This window comes from Arachis ipaensis, chromosome B7 (genome assembly GCF_059453495.1).
Source record: "Arachis ipaensis isolate K30076 ecotype BB chromosome B7, ASM5945349v1, whole genome shotgun sequence".
NCBI lineage: Eukaryota > Viridiplantae > Streptophyta > Magnoliopsida > Fabales > Fabaceae > Arachis > Arachis ipaensis.
In genome coordinates this window covers 22336484-22354775 of record NC_142442.1, presented here as the reverse complement: position 1 = coordinate 22354775, position 18292 = coordinate 22336484, and the positions used below count along the sequence as shown (strand labels likewise).

The window sequence follows — 18292 nt, the reverse complement described above, 5'->3', positions numbered from 1 at the left end:
ACGCAGACTTAATTAAAGGACTTTATAATTCCTTTCCATAAAACACTTAGGGAGAGGCGAGGGAATAATGTGAAAATAATTTATACTATGGAATGATAGGAAAGAAAAGTAGAAGAAAGAATAGAAAAGGAAAGAAAAATATTAAAGAACCTCTGCCATAGGAGAGCAGAGAACAAATATTAAAAGAATATTAAAGAACCTCTGCCACAGGAGAGTAAAAGGCAGGAATGAAAGAATGTATTAACTAAAGGGACCTCTGTCACAGGAGAGCAGAGGACAAAGGTAAAGAGAAAGCTTTAAAAGACTGTCTGCCACAAGAGAGCAGATGCGACCTTGTTTGGGCCTTAGTACCAAATGTATAGTGGGAACACCCACACACTGAGAACTGTTTTCTAGATATAAGCATATTAAAAGTCACACTATATGCAGCCTAGCCGTAAGACTTATAAGCACACAGTATGTATCTGGAAAGTCATATCTGGGACTCGTGCCCGGGTAATGTCGGGAGCGGGTAGGCAACCGACACATGAGCTCATGGCCTGCGATAGGACTAGACATGAATCATCCTTATTTGTGCATATTTGTTTGTGATTGTGTTTTCTATGATTGTGTGTGCTTGTGATTGGATTCTATGTTCTGCAATTGCTGAATTGGATTGTACTTTGTTGACTGTTGTTATTTACTGAGAATATAATAAAACGAACTAAACCAACTACTCCGATCCTACTAAGAACTCCCCAGTTCTTACCCCTTCCTTCCTTCCTCATAAGATGTGTTCGAGATTTCCTCCTCTGACGACAGTTGATGTTGGAGAGTTGAGTATGAGACTTTTTGGGAGTTTTTGTGATAGCCTAGCTTTTGTGTTTAGTCTCTCACTTTTGGTTAGACTCACTGAGAGAGTAGGATGTATATGGTTGACTAGGCTAGTTTTCGGGCGCCAGCTTAGGGGCTTCCTATATGGACTAGGGCTCGGAGTGTTGATCATGTATATAGTAACCAGATGTAAAGAGTTGTATGCTAACTTAAAACATGTATGACAATATATGTATATATATGTAAATAGTATGTATCATATATATTATTTCTGTCTCTGATGTTTGTGTTATTTTATTGTACTTACTGAATTATCTTAGTTTTTCAAAAATTTGATTCGCTCACTAATACGATTACAGGCTTAATAATAAATATTTAGTTAGCTATTAGGTGATCAAGTTAGTGACACTTAGTTTTCAGTATGATCATAACGTACTGGAAATTTGGTCGTTACAACACGTGCTCGCCATTAGAGTAGATTAATAAAAACAATTAATTAAAAAAAAAACAAACAACACATAACATGTTATTTTTTATTAATCAAATAATTATAATTTAAATTAATTTTAACAAAACAACTTAAAATTGTAATTTCAATTTTATCACGTGCATAATACGGGTTATTACAGTTATATATATTATAATCATCATAGTGATACTAGAATTCACCACGTGTGTACTTAAGCTATCTATCTATATAATCTCTCCTTTTAATGATAGAAAGATAACTATATATTATCATATGGTAAATTGCTATGGATATATCTCAATAAGAGACCTTAGTCCTAGAATTGGAATGATTTTGTAGTTGCGGAAACCGGCTGAGAATATTAAGTTGGCCCATTCTTCTTTATTTCTTTCCTTTCCTTTGAGGCCCACCATCATCATGATGTCAAAGAAGAGTTGTGTTTCAAGTGACTCATGATCACTCTTCTCATCCTCCACCACCATGTCTATAACAATAACCTTCCTTCCTTCGCCTTTGCTCATGCGTAGTGCCTCTTTGCAGTTCCTTAATATTTTCAAACATTCTTCGTCACTCCAGTCATGCAAAATCCACTGCTTTGTTAATCAAAATAATCATGATCAGTAAAAAGGAATTTGAATAATATATCAATTTTTGACCCATTCATCATGATTATCTTATTTATTTAGTAAAATCAGGGCATATGATAAGGATTTTAACTTTTAGAAAAGAAATTAATTTATGAGTAATAAACGGCTATTTAACTCACAGCAATAATATATAAACAAATGGACCAGATAGTTATATTAAAAAAAGAAAAATAAAGAGGAAAGCATATATACTTGACAAAATATAAGAGAACAACGTTTTTTTTAATAACGTAAATAATAAATTAAAAAATAAAAATTAATTTTAATTTTTTAAAAATTAAATTTTAAATTAATTAAAGAGAAATGCTAGGGGCCAGCAATTTTAGTGTTTTGTAATCATCAATTGGTTATCAATAGTGTTTTTAATGGTGTGAGATTACATCTAATGGTTGGAGATCACTCCCTTTTGTTTTAATGATTAAATACTGGTCAAAAAACACAAAAATTGTTGGCCCCTAGACTTTTCCTTAATTAAATATAATTTTTGTTAGTAGACCTGAAATGAAATCCGTTATTTATGTTGTTAGTATCTCTCATTATTCATTTAGTAGTATATATTTATCCGAAAATGTTTGATAACAAAAAAAATCAGTCAAAAACAGTTATAATTTGCTTTATTTAGTATTTATTAATTGTTGCGATAATTAATGAATGCTAAATAAGACACGTTGTAACTGTTTTATTTTTTTGTCTCTCTAACATTACCCATATTTATACAATGATGTGTATTTATTATTTAAGTTAGCATACCCTCTCTTTTAGTTTTGGGTAGCTGTCTCTCTCTCTTAAATAATTGTCAAAAAGAGTAAGATATTGACGTATCATTATTGTTAAAAAAATTTGGAAATTAATTTTTTTTAATTAATAACAATAAGCTAACATTTTTCTTAAAGCACAAAATCTGTTATCATATAAGAAAACATATTTGATAATTATTAAAATAATCATATGCTGCTACGAACAATTGGATTATTCAACTATTATAAATTCAATTTTAATAATTAATTAATTAACGAAAAAACTGTGATATAACGGGTATAAATAATTACAAATATATTATAATACACAAATACTGACACAGACACGGGATACGATACGGCACGAAATACGTTGATACACAAATTTTAAAATCTTATAAGATATAGAGATACACATACATATAAAATATAAAGTATTTATATTAGAGTTAACTGAATATTTCTTCGCAAATTGAAAGTATTTATAAGTAAAAACTTAATTAAATGGTTGACCGCATGTATTTTGGTAAAAATATTATGTTAATTTTAACATTTTTAACATGAAAAGGACGTAATTACAAAATTAAAAGCAGTATAGGGACCAATTGAAAAAAAAAAGTATATGGACCTAATTAAAAATTTGGTGAAACTATAAGGACCAACATAGTAATTAAACCTTAATTTTTTTAATTATTTTAATATCTTATTTTAATTATATTAAGTATTTAAAATAATTTTTTGTTTTAATAAATAATAATATATACTATATCTAAATTTATTTCAAGAATATATGTTAAGAATAAGACTAGACACACTGACACGTGATGATATTTAGGTGTGTTCAAACGTGTCCGAAGAAGAATTTTTTATTTTTTTAAGACACAGTTGGACACAATAAACACACGTGTCAAACGAGTATCAGTGAATATTGTATCTAAAATATGTCCAACATATAAACATGACAACTCAACGAAGTGTCCGTATTTCATAGCAAATAATACATGATAGTATTCATTAGTAGCATTTTTAGTGTTTCTATAATATTTTTTATTTTCTTTTTTTTTATTTTTTCTTCTCCATATATAACAACAATTCAAATTCTCAATATTTATTTATTTCTATTTTGTTAGTTAATTATTTATTTTAAAAAATTAATTTGCTGACAAAATTATTATTATTATTAATTTATTATATTTGAGACATTTGCTACATGTTTGATATGATAATTATATTTGTAGCTACTTTTATCAATGTTTAAGGTGGTTTTTAGTTTCATTAAATTTTTTAAATTAGGCCTCTATAGTTTAAATTTGTAATATATAACTTCAATTAGATTTTTTTAACTATTTGTTAAAAAATATAATTTTTTTAAATATTTGTTTTTATATTTGATGTAACATTATTAATATTCTAAAAAGTAAATATTTGAGGATTAGTGTGTTTTTTTTTTAGAAATTAAATAACAACTAGTAAAAATTTAATTGAAAATTCGTATCTAATATAAGAATCAAATTATAAACTTTTAAAATATAAAAAGTTAATTAAAAAATTAATAAAATTACAGAAATTAATATAATATTTATTAAACCTTTAATTTTATAATCCTAGTACAAACAACTTGTAATATTTTATTACCTTCAACAAGATGGCATTAGAAGGAGGAATAGCCTCAAACATGTCTCCTCCAACATATTTGAGGTTACCAGTTCTTTCCAAATCGGCAACAACATGTGGAAGGTCAAGAACAGTGCACTCTAACTGTGGGAATGCTTTGGCAATGGCCTTTGCAACAGTTCCGGTGCCTCCACCAACATCAACCAATGATTCCAAACCCTCAAACACTCCCTTGCACTTCTCATCAACTAACAACTTACTAACCAATCGAGCATCACTTGCCATGGCATCGTTGAAAATTTTATTGAGTTTAGGCACATGGCTTGCATAATCAAAAAATTCCGTCCCATATTCCGTTACAAATGGTGTAGGATCATCATTTTTAAACCATGTGGACATCTGGTTCCATGGTTTCATCGTAATGGGATCAAGCATGGCAGCCACAAGAGGCGACAGACTTAAAGGGTTGTCCTTAAGCAACAACATAGACGAATCGGTTAGAACATACCCAATTTCAACTTCGAGGTCGTTGCTGGCGACATCCTTGGTAGTGAAGAAGTTGGAATGGACCAAGATTCTCATCAATCGATGGACGAAGGAGGTTTTTGATGGATGGATTTGCAATGAAGCAACGAGTTGTGAAAGTGGCATAGGTTTGCCATAGTTGTGAATGACATCAGGTATGCCTAACTCAACAGCACATTTAAGAGACATAGAATTTATAAAATTAAAAATATGATTCCATATGTGACTTTGAGCTTTAACAAGTTTGGCATTATCAGCCTGCTCTCTACTTTGGAATTCCATAATAATATATATTTTTGTATAATATGATAGATAATTTGTCTTTTACGTGGAACCCCATGCTATCTATCTTGGTTTATTTATAAGGCTATAGTTTGTATTGTTTCTCCTTTCGCCTACCTAACTCATAAATGTGTGGGGAGTGATAGGTAAATAATGATTATCTTAAATAATATAAACAACCACCAATCAAATAAAAATATATTATATCTTAATTTAATGTTATTAATTAAATTTAAGATTAATTTACTCTTTTAATCCTAATAATTCATATTGTTCATACATTATTCAAAAATATTGTTGGTTATCTATATTTTTCCTAAATGTATTTGGTCAGTGCAGTACCTATATAATGAAAGGTAAAGAAATGAAAGACGTGGTTGTTATTGCATACATACATATGTATAATAGTTACACGTTTCATTAAGACACATTGCCACCATTTATTAATCATATCACTATCTAATCTTCATTCTTCTTTCTTGGAACCGAACCAAGATTTAAAGAAGGGAAAGAAAGAGAGACCGAGGGTGAGGGAGAAATCGTGACTCTCTTTGATCATTCGGCTTCGATTTTTTTGCGATATGTAACTCTAATAAAAAATTTAATTCGATAAAAGTGTTTGTATTCTCTTTCTTTACGCATTAACGTTATTTTTGTTCGGTAAAAATTGAGAGTGACGTAGTTCCTTTCCTTTTGAGTTCGGCCAATTAGAGTTCTAGGAGATACAGACGATTTCTGACGTTTTTCTCTTCAGCAGCTCGGTCAGAAAACTTCTCCACGGCTTCGAGTATTTTGATTTCGTACGGAGATAGAATTTCGGTAAATTTTCACGGATTAAATTTGTTGGATAAGTGAATGGTTGTTGTGATTGATTATATTAATGGAGTTTGAATGAGTTAATTTGGTTGAATTATTGTTGTTGATTGTGATTTGTTGGTTCGGCTATATATGAACGGCCAGCTGGGGTATTTTGGTGAATTTTGGGCTGGAATATCGTTGAGAATAAAGTATAAATTTGGTGAGATTTGATGGTCGAGGAATTAAATTAAAAGTTACGAAGAATCGGTAATCGAAAAACTCGAAAACGGATTAAAATGAAAGTAATATTTTGAAAGGAAAGGGTTAAAGGTTTCGGTTTTGATATAAAAGAAAGATTAGTAATTATATTGTATTTTTCAGGGGGTTCAAATATAATTTTATAAAATACTGAAGTTAAAAAAATAGAATATTAAAAAGTTCGTGATTTAGAAAGTAATTAATAAAAGTTTAAAAATAAGATTTTATAAACAAAATTTTAAAAGAAGATTATAAATATTATTTTAAATACTTCTTTAAAATTATTCATTTATATTAAAATAAATTATTATTATAATTAGTATTTATTAAAGATATTATTTTGTAAGAATATTATAATGTGTAATATTAATGAGTAAGCAAGCAAGCAAATTAATCCTAAAAGTTTTAGAGAACGCAGGCTTAATTAAAGAACTTTATAATTATTTTTCTTAAAACACTTAGGGAAAGGCGAGGGAACAATGTGAAAATAATTTATATTATGAACGATAAGAAAGAAAGAAAGAAGAAGAAAGAAAAGAAAAGAAAAGAAAAATATTAAAGAAACATCTGACACAAAAGAGTAGAGAGAAAAGATTAAAAGAATCTAAAAAATCTCTGTCATAGGAGAGCAGAGAGTAGGAATAAAAGAAACGAAAGAAAGAACGAGCTAAGATGATTATGTACCTGCTGATAACGAGCAGAGATATGGTGATGAGTCCACCGAAATTTGTTTCCAGAGATACATCGGCTAATCCAAGGGATGGTCGCACCTGTAAGACAGATGTTACTTACAAAGGTTATAGCTACATACATTGACTAGAGAGAGCCTCATCTGTAAGACAAAGGTTGCTTACAGAGGTTATGTTTGCATACATCGGCTCAAGAGAGTCGCACCTGTAAGGCAGAGGTTGCTTACAGAGATTATGACACTGGAAACCAAACTCAGACAAAGGTTGCTGAGTTGCGTCGGGAGCGGGTCGAAACCGACAGATGAGCTCATTACCTGCACTAGGGATAGACATACATCATACTTGTTTGCGCATATTATTTGTGAGTGTGTTTTCTATGATTGTGTGTGCTTGTGATTGGGTTTTGTACTGTTCTATAATTGTTGAATTGACTCGTACTTTGTTCACTGTTGTTGACCAAGTATATATAAAATGGATATAACTATACACCCCGACCCTACTAAGAACTCCCTAGTTCTTACTCCTATTTCTACCCCTTTCAGCTACAGGTGTGAAGGTTTAGTGCGGAGCTACAGGAGTATAGAAGATTATATTCACGACTTAAGTTGTTAGAATTTACTTTTTCCCTCGTCTTCTTTTGGTTTTTAGAGGGGTAGGATTTGTAATTTAGGTTCTTTGAAATAAGTCTATATATATAAAGATGTGTGAATATATATACTTTTATGGTTAAGTGATTTAAAATAAAGTCTCCTCTTGTTTTCTTAATTAAAGTATCGTTTCGTATTCACGAAGACTCAATATTAAATAAGCATAGTATATAATTAAAGGAATAGAGGTAAGTAGCGCTCGAACTTTTAGTACGATCATGAGGTACTAAAAGTTAGAGTGTTACACCTTTCCCCTTTCCCGAACCTAACCCCTTTTTTGTAGATCAGCACGTTGTCTTCACCTCCCATGACTTCTTTGCTTGAGACTTCGAGCTACTCGCCGTTGTGTATGTTGCCGTCGTCTCCTCGCTTGTCGTCTTCTCTTCGTCGTTCTTCTCTCCGTCGAATGTTAGTGGTAGAGTTTTTCACTTCTTTCTTTTATGTTCTGTTTAGTGGTTTTTGAATGTGAATGAAAATCAAATAATTAATTTTGTGTTGTTGAAAATGAATTTATTACTCTACTGCTATTTTTTTTATTTCTGAGTATGCTGTTTTTTATTGTTTTTTTTATAGATATATTAATTTCTAGTTTAGGGTGATTAATTGTTGCTATTTTTTAATTTTTATTGTCAATTGTTCTTGATTTCTGGTTCTGTTCAATCTGTTATTGTGCTGTTGGTAATGGTGTTTTTGATTTGATTTATGTTTGTGAGCTGCTATTAGTGTGGTGTTGCTTTATTGATTTTAGTTATGGTCTTATGGATGATTATTTAATTTTTGGCTGTGTAGTTGCTGTTTTTAACTTTGTGAATAATTTATTAATTTCAGTTATGGATGATAGTATTAATCAAGAAGCAATTATTGATAATAATACACCTGTGAATAATAATTTATTTGTCAATCTTTCTATTTCGAATGATGCTGCTAATTCTAATCTTCTTAGTTCTAACAATAGTCAATCACAAAATTTTTTTAATTTACGAAAAAAATAGATTTAGTTTAAAAATATGTTGCTCTATAAATAATGATTAAAAATTACAATATTAATATTATTTTGTTTATAAATTTTTTATAGAGATTATAATTATATTTTAAAATGTTTATTTATAATTTATTTATTATTTTATTTTAAAATAATTTATTTTAATTAAATTACGATTAAACTAATTAAATTAATAAATCAATAAATTGAATGATTCGATGATCCGATTCTTAAAATTTTGATTTATAAGGCTATGGTTTTAGGGTTTTTTTTTTTTTTTTTTTTTTGTAAGCATTTGTAAAAATAATCTCAATAAGTTGTTTTGTACGTGGAATCCCATGCTACGTAGCTTGCATTGTTTATAGGCCAGTCCTATGGTGACGAAGGCATGTGGTGGTTAAGCTTGGCAAAAGTTGACCTGCCAATAAAATTGTTACACATACGTGAATGAATCATTTTAAAGGGGTCTGTGGACAACCAATGCACTAGTGTGTAATAATGGAGGATGATCCTCTCAATTTGTTTTAATTGAGGGTGTAAAATGTAATTTTTAATTTTTTAATATTTTATTTATATTCTCTTAATAAAATTTATGATATTTATAATTTAATATTTAATTTTTGTTTAATTTATTTTTTATGATAAAGTTTGAATATTTAATAATTATTTATTTTTATATTTTAAAATTAAATATTAATTTTTACTTTTTTTTAATAAATAGACAAATATTTTTAGATATTATAATAATCATTTTTTTTAGTTTTACTTATTAAATGTATAGTAAAAGATCATATTTTATACCTTTAAATAGAAGTATTTGCGTTACGGTTTGGATCAGTTTTGAATTAAAAATTTATCTGATCTGAATATTAATTTTACTTGTAGTGCAATTTGGACGAAATAATTTTTTTAAGAAAATTTGATCCAATTTCAAGTGATTTGAATTGAATTTGCGATTTTGTAAATTAAAAAAATTAAATATACATGATAAGTCTTAACATTAAATTTTAAATAATCAACAATAACATAACAACAAGTCTTAATAATATCTTAAAAAACTAACAATAACATAATAATAAAAATAAAATTATAGATTAGTTAAAATAATAAATAAATAAATCTCATTTTAAATTCATAAAATATTCATTAAATAATAATAATATATGAATAACATAAAAATGTATAATAAATTGAATCTATTGTAAAAAAAATTTAATATAATAATAAAATAATAATATTATAATATATTATACACTTTGGATTGGATTGAATTAGTTTGAGAAGTAAACCTAAAATTTAATCCGAGTAGTTTGTCGAAAATAGAATCCAATCAAATTTAAATTAATTTGAATTTAATTAGTTTTCGGTTTGAATTAGATTTGATAAATGATTTAATTTGGATTGATTTAAATTTAAACATTTCTATTTTTAAGTGAAAAAAAATTAAGAGAATCTAATATCATAATTAAATATAGGTAAACAGCAATAACTGTGAGAAGTTTACCGTAATAATATAACTATGGTTAACATCTTTGAACATTACCACAATTAAGAACATATTAAAAAGTGTAAAAATTTTAAAAATTCAAAAACCTCGAATTTGAAAATTGGAAAACTGTCAAACCTATGAGAAATAGCATAAACCATATTATAGATTAGGGAACAGGCCAGTAGTCTAGAGAGTGTTGATTCACTTGAAAAAAAAAATCGATTACAAGTTTACAACAATAAATGATTTTTAAAAGTATTACAAAACTGATGTTTAAAAAATGAACAATCCCTATTGCAAGAAAAGCAACATGCCTCATGTAATTTTTAGTTAAACAACAAAATCTAAAGAAAGTGACATATCTCACGTAGCTTTTAGTTTTAACAACCAAATGGAAAGAACACTACACTTAGAGAGTGTAGTGTTTCATTCATTTATAAATAAACTATTAATTAAAATGTTAAAAGTAAATATAACTGGGTTAGTTAAATTAGTTCCTAAAGATAAGATATTTTTTAAATTCGTTTCTAAAAATTTTTTTAAAAAGAGTATGAATTAATCATATTTATCATTCAGTTACTCCATTCACAATTTTCAATTTTTTTTTTTTACCAAAGATAAGAGACTCGAACCCGCAACCTCTTAATTGAGTATGGAGAGACTATGCCATTTGAGCTATTACTTATTGGCCATTCACAATTTTCATTAACGATTGATGATGTGAAATCTTAATTAATAGCGTACATAACACATAATATATTCAATTAGACGTTGACTATATATATTTACGAAAATCTATCAATTTAGTCACTAGGTCATATTGGGAATAGGGGTGGCAACACTACCTGAATCCGTGGGTATCCACTCCGCCCCTACCTGCTCGGAGCGAATAAGCAGAGCAGGTTTTTAATGAGGCGAGTTCTTGGGCGGGGCGAACGGAGTTGGTTTAGGTTAAACTTGCCCCAGTATATGATATATGTAATATATATAACATAATTAGTAAAATAATTAATAATATTATATCATATTTAAATTTCTATTTTAATTTATGTTATGTATATAATAATGGTCATATAAATTTTAAAATTTAATTTTATTTGTTAAATTTTAATAATTATAGGGGTGGGTAGGGATAGGGTAGGTACCTGCAGGAACAAGTTAGGGTTTAGCTTTTCACTACCCGCGAGTAGAAGTGGGACGGATTCGATGTGGGTTATTGTAGGGTGGGGCGGGGTCAGGTATGGCAAAAACTCGCCTCTACCCGCCCTATTGTTACCCTTAGCTAATTGGGAATAAGATTTTTATAATTATAAGGAGAAATGAGGGTAAAAAACGTATTTAAGCCAAGGGAAGAAATTTGTTACACAAATAAGCCAAATAGAAATCTAATTCATCAATCAACCAAAGCATGTTATTATGTAATTCGAAGCAACTTCTTTCGAATTACATTCCTACATAATTCGAAACAATATAGTTCGAATTATGCACAAGCGTTTTGTGAAGGTAAATCGAAGCAACTTGGTTCGATTTACTCATTGGTTTTGTTTGTATATAATTCGAATGGGACTGATTCGAATTACTATGCATTGAGCTATTACTCTATTACAAATTTTTATAGTATTCCAAACATCTTTTAAGTCATTTTTTAAAATTATTTTACATAGAATAAAATATTTTTTTGTGGTATAATTTAAAAAAATATTAAAAAAATTTATTAAACTATATATTTACTCAAATTTTAAATATAATACTCTTCTACATAATTAATAATTTAAAAATTAAAAAAATTATTTTATTTCATGCAAAGTAATTAAAGAGAAGACTAAATTTGAAGATAAATATTTATGCATATAGTCAAATTTTAAATAAAATACTCTACATAATCAATAATAATTTAAAAATTAAAAAAATATTTTATTCTATACAAGACAATTTAAAAAAAAGACTTAAAAGATATTAGGAGTATTATAAAAATTTATAATGTCCCAATAATTTAGATAAGTAAATGATAAAAATATTTTTTTTAATTTTTAAATTATTATTGACTATGTAGAGTATTTTATTTAAAATTTGAGTACATATATTTCTAAATCACTAGGACATTACAACTCTTTATAGTACTCCTAACATTTTTAAACCATTTCTTTAAAACCATCTCCTAGTACATATATTTTATTTTATTTTATTTCTTTAAATTATTTTGTATAAAATAAAATACATGTACTAGGAGATGGTATTAAAGAAATGGTTTAAAAATATTAGGAGTACTATAAAGAGTTGTAATGTCCTAGTTGAAACCAAAAATTAAAATACGGTTCGGTGGGCTTATAAAATATTTTTTATTATTTTTAATGGAATATGATAATAGTTTGGGATAAATATTGAAATGTTTACTGTTTAATGCAGCAGACCTCTGGAACAGCAACAACAGCCCTGCAAAGAACCAACAGCACAGCAATCCGAACAAGAAGCACTTGTTGATGTGTAAGTTTTACTGCTTATACAAATACCGATAATTTTGGTACACTACATGGTTTAATTATGGTTCAGTTGAAACCAAAAATGAATTCAATGTATTTTTGTCTTTGGACTCTCTTCTATTTCTTACAGCTACCCTCCAGAACCCGAAAAGCAGGGCGTTACGGTGTCTCTTACGAGTTCTGTAATTGAAAAGTTAATCAAAGATGCCTATATCTATGAAGTTTCTGATGAAGAGTAAGTTTTACATAGAAATTCTTTTTATTAATTTTAATGGTATAGGATAATAATTCTGGGTTGTTATTGAACTATTTTCTGTTTAATGCAACAGCCCTGCCGAAGAACAACAGCAACAATCCTAAGAACCTCCAGTGACACGGCAATCAAAACAAGAAGCACCAGTTAATGTGTAAGCATAAAATTCTTTAATATCATTTTTGTTTAATATCATTTCGGTTCACTATAAGTTTGGATTTAGGTTCACTATTAGTTTGGATTTTGGTTCACTATAATGATTAATATCATTTTTGTTTAATATCGTTGTTAAATATCTATCATCTTGCAGTGCTGCTCAACCTAGGCAAAGGAAAGATGAAAGGCCTTCCTTTAGCCTTGGGATAAGTCCACGCCAGCATCTCAACCAACTCAGTCCTCTCAACCGAGTGTTTCACAGCTTGAAATCCTGGAAGAGACGGTGGTAGATGCTGGAGTGATGGCAGCATTAAAGTTTGCTGAAGCAACAACTTCAGAGCCAACCTTACCAGCTGTTGAAGTTTTTAAAACCCCGGAGAAAAAGATAAAAATCACGAACGAGTTGATTGAAAAGTGTTATCATTGGATGACACATGTGAAACGGACAAGAGATAGTAGCAATGAATATGATGCAATATTCGTCTTGAAACATGAGGCACTTTACGAGGGGTTAAGACAATATTTTATGTCTCTAATGCCTAAAGAACATGTGCATGCCACGATAAATTCTTTGCCAGTTGCAATAACGTTAATGATTTTTCTAAACACTCTTATATGGTATATCTCATAAATTTTCTTCCTGTAGGCAGTTAGTATACACAGTATGATTCTCAACCAAATAAAAGTTCGCCGGTATCAAGAACAAATATACATTGTGCCGCTGGATATTGTGGTAAGCTAAATTTCTTATTCGCTGCTGATTGCTGTTTGGTTAAGTGGGAATGTTAATATTGATTCACCTGATGGTTATGTGTTTTATTGAGTTCTTTTGCATGAAGAAAACTTTTCTCTTGATGATTGAATGTTTTTCAAGTATTATTCAGCACATAAATTGTGTTCGGTTCAGTGCATGAATTGTGTTCGGTTCAGTGCAAATGTGATTTAACTGATATTCGTTTTGCAGAATTTTATGTTGGGAACACATGGCGAGTCCTACACTGATAAAAGGACAAACAAGGCCTACCGGTTCGATATTGAACAATATGCCCACCACCGCCGGTTTCTTGATAAAAAAAACTTGCATCGCATCCATTTGTAAGTTGTAATTTCTAAAAATTCTTCGATAATTCTCTTGTTTGCTATTGTTTCGACTGAAATATTTTATTATTTTCCCAAACTTCAGCAATTTGTGCCAATTTGTAATGGAGCGCATTGGTGGTTGTGGATTATCGATGTCAACAAAAAGAAATTCTATGTGCTTGACCCTGTCAATAAGCTGCCAAAAGATATACCTGAATTGAGAGTGAAACTGAACAAATTTGTTGTAAGTTATTTTCTTGTAAATTATTCAAATTATTCAGTACATGAAATGAGTTCGGTTCACTGTTGTTGATTTATTTTTTTTTCAATTTTTTCATACCTTTCAAGAATTAATAATTTCTAAGATGAGGGTTTATACTGGGGCGAAACCCTTAATGGAGGATGGACTAGGAGTAGAAGCAGACTATATCCTATTAAATGGTCAACGTACAGAATAATAATCTTTCTCTTCTATAGTGCTATTTTTAATATGTTTTATTTTGTATACTATTAATCATATTATACTCAATTCTTGCTTAGCTATGATTGTGGAATATACGTCATGAAATGGCTCGAAACAATTGATCCATAAAAGATCAAAAGCGGGAAGAGATATAAATATAGAGCTCGGACATAAGTTAGTACTTTCTATATTTATAAACTTCTTTCTTTTCTTATTTTAGTTGGGTTCATTTCTTATATAACTAATTCCTTTCAATTGAAATGTAGGAAGAGATTGATAGTTTCAGGTACCAATATGGTCTGCACATTCTGTTGCATGAAATGAACAAAATCAGAGACCAAGTGATTTAGGAATTTGAAGCAATAAGACTCCCGAAGCCATCTGCTGCCCTCTCCAGCCCTTATTGTAAATTCACATATGGGAATTTAGATAGTAAATAGCATATACTATGATTGCCTGGTTGTAATTAACAATATTTTGTTTAACTTGTTTAAAAAGCAAAATATGCTTACTTCAAATGTATATATGTCAATATTAATGTAAATGTTAATGTTAAAATTTATATTTGATTCAAGATGGATTACTCATCTGAGATGTTAATTTATATATCTGTTGGAACTGTCTGGCTACTGTTTTATTCCAGGTTCTCAGTGATTGCAATCACTGTATTTACCAATACATTACGAACACCAAAAGAACACAGTGAACCGAAATTAATATACTGGGTGAACCGAAAGTTGCAAACACACTGTATAGAAATTCAGAGAGCTAAACCATGAACCCCTAAACCCTAAACCCTAAACTCTAAACCCTGAACCTTGAACCTATAAACCCTAAGCCCTAAACACTGAACCCTGAACCCTAAAACCCTAAAACCTTAACCCCTAAAACCCTAAAACCCTAAACCCCTAACCCTAAATCCTAAACCCTAAATCCTAAAATGCTAAACCCCTAACCCTAAAATGCTAAACCCTAAACCCTAAACTCTAAACCCTGAACCCTAAACCCTAAACCCTAAACCCTGAACCTTGAACCATGAACCCTAAACCTTGAACCCTAAACCCTAAACCCTAAACCATAAACCCTGAACCTGAACCCTAAACCCCTAAACCCTAAGCCCTAAACCCTAAATTCTAAATTCTAAACCCTAAACCCTAAACCTTGACCCCTGAATACTAAACCCTGAATCCTGAACCCATAAACCCTAAACCCCTAAAACTCTAAACCCAAAACCCTAAACCCTGAAAATTCATCCAATAAAGTGTTTTAAAACTCCACCAATGTAAGTTAAAAATATTTATGTTACTCTTTTAGATTTTTTTAATAATTTTTGTTTAATTAATTACACAAAAAATGTAACTAGCACTACACCTGATTCCCGTTTCTCAAAACAAATTCTAATTATTCAACTTAGAAATTAATACACTAGACGAATCGAAAAACTGCATATATCAATATAGAATTTCACAAAAAAGTGACTATTCATTAAAGACTAACAACAGTCAGAAATTAACACTGCTATAACCATGGTGAACCGAAATTTGCTCATGGGTGAACACAAATTTACATTAATAAAAACTAAAACTTGTACAATCCTCTCTTGGATAATTCATATATGGTGCATTGTAAAGAGTGGAGCTTGACTGAATTGATGATCCGGAGTCTAAAAGGTTCAACTACAAAAGACATAATTAATTGTATATTAGCAAAATGAACAATTGAATTTTTAACTAATAAAAAACAAGTCACTTTTACCTCGCTTGGAGCTGTCTTTTTCTTTTTCTTCATGGCATTTGAGATCTTTTTTTCCAGGTTTGATCCAAGTCTGTTCTTGAGCCGGCCTCTTGTTTTGACACGTGGTGGGCTTTGAAGGTCATTCACATTGCTTAATGTCGCTTCTTCATAGGTTAACAAACTTTTTCCTTTGCTTCTCTCTTGGTATTCTTCCATCTCAGCCGTGACCTTGTCAAATGCTCGGTGCAGAATTCCGGTCAACTCTTCAGACTCGGATGCAAATTCACATATATTGTGCGACTGAAACACCAATTCGTCAAATCTCTTACTTCTCGTCTCCAGTAGAGGTTCATCTTGGCTGCTCTTGATGTGTGTATGCCTCCTCTTTATGTTCTTGCTTCAGCGTTTCAATATGTATCTCGGTGCCACGTTATCCACTCGCTCAAAACTTAGGACGCTTAGGGAATGGCGGCATAATATGCCCCTAGACTCAAACAGCAAGCAATGGCACTTTACATCTCGTGATACTGCGTCGTAGGTGACGACAAACTTGTTGAATGTGGAGTTGGAAACCTGCTCAATGACTTCATATGTTGTGAAACCTAGGGTGAAATGCATTGATCTTGTGATACAGTTCACTTTACCTCTGAATTGAGCTTGAACTTCCCTGAACTTCTCATGGGTATATAGATGCTGAAACTGTGTCTCTATTGCTGATTTTGTTGCGCACGGTATCACGGTGTGAAAATCTGCAGCATAGAATTCTCTCTCTACTTGCTAGACAATTGTCGTATTGCTTCACGAATTGTCTCATGGAGCTATTCCGTGTGATGAACTTGTTGAAAAATGAATGCATGCTCTCACTCCTTTGCGTGATTCTCATCCCGACCCAGAAGTGGTGATCCAAGTAAACTGAAATCCATATATGCCGATCCTCGTACAGCTCTGCAAAACAAACCGAACCCATAAGGTGTGGTGAACCGAAAATAGTGCATGCTTTGGGGAAAAAAGATATGAGCATGAAAATAATTCGAATTGAAATATCAATTACCTTAAAGCCACTTGTTGCCTCCGAGGCCGTACTTTCTAAGGAAATCAATCCAGTTTCTGTCAAATGCTTATTTTGTATACGAGTTCCAAACAACATGGCTCATCTCTTGTTCAATTTCGTTGTGTCCCTTGTAGCCATTTAATTTACTTGGGATCTTCTTCATAATGTGCTAGATGCACCAGCGGTGAATTATTGTTGGCATGCACATCTCAATTGCCATTTGAATCGATGCGCATTGATCAGTAAGAATACCTTTTGGTGCCTTCCCTCCCATACAACGTAGCCAATACTCAAATAGCCATTTGAATGATTGGATGTCCTCATTTTTCATCAACGCGCATCCGAGAAGTGTCGATTGGCCGTGGTGATTCACATCCACAAAAGAACCTAAAACCAAATTGTACCTGCATAAATAACAAGCAAACCGTAGTGAACAGAAATATATACATGCAATGAACATCAAAATATATTTGAATGAACCAAATACCTGTTTGTGTTATAGGTGGTGTCAAATGAAACCACATCTCCGAAATACTCAAATGCAGCCCTGCTTTTTCCATCGGCCCAGAATGCATGTTTAATGTAGTGATCGCCTTCAAGGTTGAGCTCAAAGAAGAAATTTTGGTTCTTCTCTTTCATTCTTACTAGGTACTTCCCAAATTCTTTGGCATCGTCTTCTTCGGATATATTCCGTACTTCTCTTGTGATGTAATTCCTGACATCTTTTTCTATAAAATCTAGTTCACGGTGGCTACCAGCTGCTGTCACAAATGATTGGTAAGTTTTGCTCGGTCTAATTCTGACTTCCTCATGGGTTTTGATGGTGCGACGCACGAACATGCTAAGCTCCCTGTGTTGTTTGAGCATCTCAGCCTGGTCTGGACAACAAGGATGTGAGTGATTCAAAACAACCTTGAAAATTGTCCAAAAACCAACATCCTTCATTATGTGTACGTAAATTCTAGCTGGACAATTTAACCCAGCTGAAGGGTTTGTCTTCAAAGTTGGAGATATCTTAGATTTCCACCTCCCCTTTCTGGTGCATACAATTAGTTGATTCTTAACCTTGTCTCTATCCCGAGTCGTGTTCCTTATTTTCGTAGAAAAACCGGCAAGTTTGGAATA

At 30.8% G+C, this 18292-nt stretch overlaps 2 protein-coding genes and 1 pseudogene across 3 annotated transcripts; all 3 read right to left on the bottom strand.

Annotated features, from left to right (window-relative positions):
- Positions 1-1422: 1422 nt before the first annotated feature.
- Positions 1423-5118, bottom strand: LOC107608275 (putative O-methyltransferase 3). 2 transcript variants are annotated; one of them, XM_088493229.1, is made up of 2 exons: positions 4302-5118; positions 1423-1875 (listed from the first exon to the last, which is right to left on the bottom strand). In XM_088493229.1, exons 1-2 carry the CDS (start codon positions 5085-5087, stop codon positions 1567-1569), a joined length of 1095 nt encoding a protein of 364 aa, XP_088349355.1. In that variant the 5' UTR covers positions 5088-5118; the 3' UTR covers positions 1423-1566. The 2 variants fall into 2 exon arrangements, with proteins under 2 accessions (XP_088349355.1, XP_016165600.1); XM_016310114.3 differs by having other exon boundaries at positions 1423-1872.
- An 11048-nt stretch (positions 5119-16166) lies between these two features.
- On the bottom strand, positions 16167-17083 carry LOC148550570 (protein FAR-RED ELONGATED HYPOCOTYL 3-like; annotated as a pseudogene).
- A 253-nt stretch (positions 17084-17336) lies between these two features.
- Positions 17337-17806, bottom strand: LOC148550569 (protein FAR-RED IMPAIRED RESPONSE 1-like). Its single transcript, XM_088493230.1, has 2 exons — positions 17655-17806; positions 17337-17571 (listed from the first exon to the last, which is right to left on the bottom strand). Exons 1-2 carry the CDS (start codon positions 17804-17806, stop codon positions 17337-17339), a joined length of 387 nt encoding a protein of 128 aa, XP_088349356.1.
- Between the last annotated feature and the right edge of the window lie 486 nt (positions 17807-18292).

Excerpts from the sequence above, each read along its gene's own strand:
- LOC148550569 (XM_088493230.1), bottom strand. The coding sequence starts at position 17,806 with ATGAAAGAGAAGAACCAAAATTTCTTCTTTGAGCTCAACCTTGAAGGC. Across the intron at positions 17,572-17,654 it reads ACCACCTATAACACAAACAG|GTACAATTTGGTTTTAGGTT; the intron begins GTATTTGGTTCA and ends TTATTTATGCAG.
- LOC107608275 (XM_088493229.1), bottom strand. The coding sequence starts at position 5,087 with ATGGAATTCCAAAGTAGAGAGCAGGCTGATAATGCCAAACTTGTTAAA. Across the intron at positions 1,876-4,301 it reads CTAATGCCATCTTGTTGAAG|CAGTGGATTTTGCATGACTG; the intron begins GTAATAAAATAT and ends TGATTAACAAAG.